The sequence below is a fragment of the Pteronotus mesoamericanus genome, unplaced genomic scaffold (genome assembly GCF_021234165.1).
Source record: "Pteronotus mesoamericanus isolate MK-2021 breed Mesoamerican mustached bat unplaced genomic scaffold, CSHL_Meso_final contig_164, whole genome shotgun sequence".
NCBI lineage: Eukaryota > Metazoa > Chordata > Mammalia > Chiroptera > Mormoopidae > Pteronotus > Pteronotus mesoamericanus.
The window spans coordinates 400,080-406,946 of NW_026555065.1; the positions used below are offsets into that span (position 1 = coordinate 400,080).

At 43.2% G+C, this 6,867-nt stretch overlaps 1 protein-coding gene across 2 annotated transcripts; it reads right to left on the bottom strand.

The window, feature by feature from the left end:
* Positions 1 to 240: 240 nt before the first annotated feature.
* Positions 241 to 5,924, bottom strand: ARF6 (ADP ribosylation factor 6). Of its 2 annotated transcripts, none has more exons than XM_054565216.1 (2): positions 5,762 to 5,924; positions 241 to 4,134 (listed from the first exon to the last, which is right to left on the bottom strand). In XM_054565216.1, the coding sequence occupies exon 2, from the start codon at positions 3,648 to 3,650 to the stop codon at positions 3,123 to 3,125; it is 528 nt and encodes a 175-aa protein (XP_054421191.1). In that variant the 5' UTR covers positions 3,651 to 4,134; positions 5,762 to 5,924; the 3' UTR covers positions 241 to 3,122. The 2 variants fall into 2 exon arrangements, with proteins under 2 accessions (XP_054421191.1, XP_054421190.1); XM_054565215.1 differs by lacking the exon at positions 5,762 to 5,924 and adding an exon at positions 4,233 to 4,354.
* Positions 5,925 to 6,867: the final 943 nt, after the last annotated feature.

The following is a 6,867-nucleotide window of genomic DNA, read 5'->3' on the forward strand; positions in this document are numbered from 1 at the left end:
ACAAGCAACACAGCCCAACTTTAAAATCCAAGTCAGTTGTTATGGGTTAAGATGACTTGTCAGGCCAATTCTTTATAGGCACAATTCTGTACTCCTAAATATGCTAAGGTTGTGATTTAAAAAAAACCTAAAAACTGCTATAGAACTTTATTTTCAACTGTTTTTGTGTCCTAAATTATCATAAAAGCAGGTAAATTTGGTGGAACTAAACCAGGGCAAAACCTCCTTATAGAGCTGGCATTTTAAGAACCAAATTCTCTTTTTGTTCTTAAAAGTTAGGTGACTCCCACATTAAGTCACTTTATACCATATGTCCCTGGAGAATAACATGGCCCAACACACCACGTGTCCCACTTTATCTAGTTCAAAGGAGCAACATAACGTGAGAAACTGCACTGTGTAATTCCTTTATTTTCTGCATATTAGTGCTTTACCAACACTACAACCATTAAGAACACAATTCCAGGTACTATACTTTTTAGTTTGGGGCAGTCTACAGACTCATTTACTTATATTAGACATGATTAACCTCATTCAAAATGTACTGCAGTTTATAAATTCACATAAATACAGAAATTGATGCAATTAAACAAAAACTTCAGGATCTCATTTTTTAAATTCTTAGAACTTTCTCTGCAGGCTATAATTTCCTGCCCCATGATCTGCAATAGTTATGGTTCAATTTAACTACATCAATTATCAGCCTTTTATATGCTTAAAAAAAAAAGTATAAATGAAAATTACAATTTTTTACCAAAAGGTGTAGGATTTTCCAAATTTCAAATGTCCCCCCTTCCCACCCCCTTATTAAACATTTCAAATAAACTAAAAATAACCACATCTCACCTGCAACATTCAACAGCAATCACTTGATGTATAAAATTTTAACTATGCCCCCAGTTATTTTAAGACACAAAAAATGGTTGCCTATCACTCTAACTCTCATAAGTTAGAAATACTACGTTTAGAATTAAGACGAGGGTTTCAAGTTTCCTCCAGTTTAGGCATTTATACCTTTGTGCTTGTCTTGTTTCAGGATGTTATTATAGCATTGATATTTGTATTACCAATATATGTACCTTAACGTAATAATTTGAAATGCTAAGAATTAAATTTATGGTGGAGCCTTGGGAATCTTAAAAGCAACTAAAACGTTCTTAGATGCATTTGCCAGCTTCATTTCTAGAAATATTTCTACTAAAGTGAAATTAAGAATTTTATACTTTTGTTGCATTTTTAATTCAAAAATCCTTCCACACTATCAGGAGCCTGCAGCATAGCACCTTTGCTCATCTGCTTTAAGTAAAATGTTTGTCAAGAGTTTTAATTTTAATAATTTTTTATAGCCTTTGCTTCTCATACATCTTTGGTAAAAGCTCCATTATACAATATGGCCAAAGCACGAAGGACCAATACTGTCCAACTATATACCATGATATCCCGTTCAACTTTAGTTTTCAAACACCCTCATAAAACCCACATCTTTTCCTATATACTGCCTTTGCAGTCTACATTTCTGAAATTCCCTAACATTAATTCCTTGAGGATCTCTAATCTTAATCCTTAAGGCTATATAAGAACCACATGCTGCTTCACAATTCTGTATCAGGCATTAATATTTGGTTCAAAGTATTACCATAGTGGTCTCAATAATCTACTGGTCCTAACCAGCTGAACAAGTAATGTTGTTAGGATCTAGGTATCACCAAGTGAGCATACTGCTTACCCTTGAAGAAAAGTTAAGTTTACATTCATTGTCATCTGTAGGTTCTTTCTCTTCATTCTACTTTCCCTTTAATTGTCATTCCTCCAGTCTACACGTCACTCATTCATCACATTTCCTTCCTTAAAGGAGATAGTGTATAACTGAACCAACAGGATATCTGACTATTTGGATGAGTTAATCCTACAATCAAACAGTACTAAATATCTTCTTTTATAAAACATCTTTTCCAGTGTTCTTATTAATGGAGGTGTGGATCACTCATCTATAAAAAAGACTTATCTTCAATCAGTTGCTGTAATGTAAAAACAGGAATGTATATTTTTCCAACTAGGTAAAAGGTGCATACAATTTGAATTGGTAAATGCTTTATTAATGAATAAAGTAAACATCCTAGTAATTTTAAAACTATTGATCTTAGACATCTGAAACATGGTAAAAGTATATATTCCAGTTTTGCCCAAAAATCACTTAAAATATCTACAAATACTTTAACTGTGTGCAGATATACCATTATTGCTCCATTTTTTGAAAAGTCTTTTTATAGTTAAAAAAGGCAAAACACAGCAAAGTTGCAAACTTTGCAGTGAAAAAAAATCTGTTCTTGACAAGTTATAATTTCATATTTTTATGCAGTGTAAGTTAGCTATGTAATGGGGAACTTGAGATTTATCCCTACTCATGCATGATGTATGTTTCAGAACTTAATAGCTGGCATTTCAAAGAACTTCTTATATTACCTTTTTAACATACTGATGTGCAACTGGAACATATTACAATGATATTACTCATTATTTGCCACTGAGGGCTAAGTTTACTATACTGGTCTTAGATGTAAAAGGTCACATTTGAAATTACTAAGTGAAAGTTACAACTCATAAGGGAGGGGGAAAAGGCCTTAAATATAAAAGACAAACGGCAGTTTGATTAAGCAATAATTCTCAGTTTACTAGATGAAACAGACTTGCAACACAGTCTGCATGGATGCAAAATAAGCCATCTACAGCAAGTGATAAGGAAACTGGGCAAAAAGGAAAAAAGCATACATTGGGGAAAAAAAGGTTCTTGAAATAAAAAATCATACCATTATTATAGAGGACTTTACCAAGAACTGCTATATTTTCCCCATCCCATTTGCTGGAAGTTAACAAAAGCATCTAGCACTTTGTGTCATGTCAAATGTCAGATCAGAGCATTCTAACGCAAAGCAAAAAAAAAGAAAAAAGAAAAAAAAAACAAAAACGAAAAAGAACCACCTAACCCTCCCAAACTGTAGAACAGTAACTTCAGAGTTCAAATTCAAAAGAGAGAGGGGCAATTGAAAGAGGTGATGGTGGCGATAATCCTATGAATGGGTTTTTGATTTCGCTCCTTCCGGGGGATGGGTGGAGAATGCTCATTAGGATTTGTAGTTAGAGGTTAACCATGTGAGCCCCTCATAGAGTCCGTCCCCTGAGGTGGCACAGGAGGGCTGCACATACCAGTTCCTGTCCCGAATCCGGGTCAGGCCCAGTTTCTCCTGGATCTCGTGGGGTTTCATGGCATCAGGCAGGTCCTGCTTGTTGGCGAAGATGAGGATTATGGCGTCCCTCATCTCCCGGTCATTGATAATGCGGTGCAGCTCCTGGCGGGCCTCGTCGATGCGGTCGCGGTCGGCGCAGTCCACAACGAAGATCAGACCCTGGGTCCCGGTGTAGTAATGCCGCCAGAGCGGCCGGATCTTGTCCTGGCCCCCCACATCCCACACGTTGAACTTGACATTTTTGTAAGTCACCGTCTCCACGTTGAAACCCACGGTGGGGATGGTGGTCACCGACTGGCCCAGCTTCAACTTGTACAGGATTGTTGTCTTGCCGGCCGCGTCCAGGCCCAACATGAGGATCCGCATTTCCTTGTTTCCGAAGATCTTTGATAGCACCTTCCCCATCGCGTCGGAAGAGCCGGGGCCGGGGGCATTCAGGTGTCCCGGGTCCCCTCAGCCAACAACGTCGCCGCCGCCGCGAAACCGAAACGAAGCCTCCCAGCCGCGAGGGCGCCCGTGCGGCCTGCGTGGGAGTTGCCTCCTCGGGGCAGAGGCCAAGGCCCGCTGCTCACTCGGGCATCACCGACCGCACAACTTGGTTCCTCCAGTCGCCGCTGCCGCCGGGGTCCTGAGACTGCGCCGGGAGCCGCCGCCCTGCTGAGGCGCGGCCCGGCCCGGAACTGCCCTTCCCCCCGCAAGCGCCGCGCGAGCGCCGCTGCGGTTCCCGCTCCTCAGCCTTTTCCTTTCAACGCCGCGGAAGACTACAACCCTCCGGTCCGCCTGCCGGTTCCCGAGCACCGAGCTCACCACCGATCTAAGCCACCAGAGAAGCAGCGAAGCTCCGGCGGCTTGTCAGGTCATTGATCCTCGCGGGAACTCGGTGCGCTGCCTGCAAAGACAGAGGGAGGGAAAAGAGTTACTGCCAGGGCTCCAGAGGGGAGCGGCGGACGAGGTGGCCCGCCATTCCAGCTCGGCCCGGGAGGTTACCTCTAGCCGCCGCCCCGAGCGCGGGCTCCCGGCCGCCACCTCCTCCTCCCAGCTCTGCCGCCGCCGCCGCCGGAAAAGGCGCCGAGGAAACCGCCTCACTTCCCCTCCCGACTACGCACGCGCAGCACGGGGCGACCGTTCAGACCAGAGCGACCTCTGTAAGGAGAGAGGTCCGCGCGCCAAGCGTCATGGGCGCCACGCGTAGAGGGGCGGGGCTACGGCAGCTCGGAGGGCTTGCAGGTGCGGCCCTCCGCCCCAAGACGACCCACGAATCTCCGACTCCAACCGCTGCCCAGTAGTTGTTACTCTAGCGCCTCCTCCTCCTCTCTTTTCTCTTCCACATCACCCTCACTCGAGTTAGAGGAGCAATAACATTGGGGAGTTGCACAGGGTGGAGCCCGCGGGTAGCCCGCTCCCCTGACCAGCGCCTTCCCCATGCTGCTTCTAGGTCTTTTCTCAGACCTCGTTGCCCGCCAGGAGCCCCCAGAGTTCCCTCCATGCCGCCCCAGTTTTCGCGCTCCCTCGCTCTACCAGGGAAGCCCTATGTGCTGTTTTTACCTTTTCCCCAACCCTTCCCTCGGCTTCCTTTATTCCTCGTGCCCTGTGCTTTCCTGAAAGACACGTGGGAGACAACTGTTTCCTGTGGAATCTGCCAGTCAGTGAGTGCGGTGCTTTTACTAGTTTGGGTTTGCTCTAAAGCCCTTCTTCTGAGTGCTTAGGCCCTATCTTTATACATCTTGTCAGGACCAGTCCGCATTTCTGAAAAATTACAGTATTTGCAAGAGTTCCTGTCCCTTACCGCATTTTCAACTTTTTAGAATGTGGTAACTTTTCATATTTAAATATCTCCTTTTAGTGTATTAATAGTAGCTTCTCACCCACTACACATTCTTGACTTTAAGAGGCATAGATGATAATCTTAGCAAATCATTTAGAATCAGAAAGATTTAGGTAACTACTTCTGTGGCCTAAATCTAGGTATTTAACCTATATTAGTTTATTATCTCGTGAGTAAACAGTAATACTGGCCTTGCTCTCTTGCATCCCATTTGAGGTTTAAATAATATCAGGGAACCTAATATTAGGGAAGACTTTTAGGAACCTTTTTGTATCAAATGACTAGTGATAAAGTTAGCTTAAAGTTAAAACGAGGTGAAAGCTTAAAATAAATGAACCAAGGGGAGGAGAAACGATTTTTTTTTAAAGGAAGATGGCATAACGGCATGTGGTAACATACTTTTTATTTCATAAGTTAAGAAAATTTGATAATAGGTTAAAGGATAACCTTATAAACTACATACCTGAAATAAACTTAAGTTATCAATATTCCAACAATGATTTAATATGCACTTAATTCCCCAAGAGCCCTTGGGATAGGTAGCATTAAAATGGTTCCTTTACACTAGAGGAAACGGCTTTCCCAGAGGTTCCAAGGCCTCACAGCAACTAAGGAGTAGCCGGGATTCAAACCCAGATAGCCTGATTCAAAGCCTTGTGCTATATAGCCCAAGCCACAAAACCATACTTACTTGGGAAAAAGGTCCCTGGCAGAGAGCCTCACTTTTCTGTCCTCTCTATGTGGACGATCCTCCTGGATGTTCTCCCTGGTGAATTTGCTCTCAGCTGAGGCGAAACAGGAAGAAGAAAGTCTGCCTTGCTCTAGTGTCCCAGCAGCCAGAAGAGTCAAACAGAGACTGCTTAGAGAAGCTGGCCTTGCTTGGGGAAGGACAGATTACCTATGTCTCTGTCGCCCCCTCCTGCCCAAAGGAGAACTTCACATGCCCACAGCCCTTGGGGGAGCATCCCAAGCCCAGTGCAAGCTGGGAAAGGGTGTCAGGAGCAATGCTTCTTAAGGCATCTATGAAGAAGGACCAGGGTGTGGGTGCTTGTTGTGTTTTTTTTTTTTTTTAACTTACTCTTAACTTTTCATAAAATGCAATAAAAATGAATTAGTAAAAAACAAAATGCTTCTTGAATGACGTCAAGAAATTATGTCAATTTGCTATAAAAGTTTCTAAATGTTTACTCTCAAATTCTCAGTAAGCACTTCCTGTTCTTGTCTTCATATGAACAGGTAACAATAGTTCCTGAGCCAGCAGGGGTCCAGGTAAGACAGGATAGTAAGAAGCTAGGAAAATTCCTGGGCAAGTGGAATGGGGAAACTGAGACAAGAAAATTAAGCAAGACCAAACAGTTTGAGCAACTTAAAATCAGCTAGTGAATTGCAAGACCTTAGGAATTTCCCCCTCCCAAATTCCCACATTCCCCTATATAAACTTGCTTCTGAAAGCTCAAAGGAAGTTGGATGTTAAGGTTTTTGCCTGTCACCTTCTCAGAATGCTGGCCTCTGATGTTAATAAAAGCACAATTAGGCCCTGGCTGGTGTGGCTCAGTGGACTGAGTGCCAGCCTGTGAACCAAAAGTTCACTAGTTCAATTCCCAGTCAGGGTCCCTGGCCAGGTCCCCAGTAGGAGGCATGTGAGAGGCAACTGATAATGTGCCTCTCACACTAATGTTTCTCTCCCTTTCTCCCCTCTTTCCCCTATCTCTAAAAAGAAATAAATAAAATTTTAAAATAATAATAAAAGCACAATTGTAATCCAATTCCTGTCTCTGTTTTTTGGCTGAGCGGTGA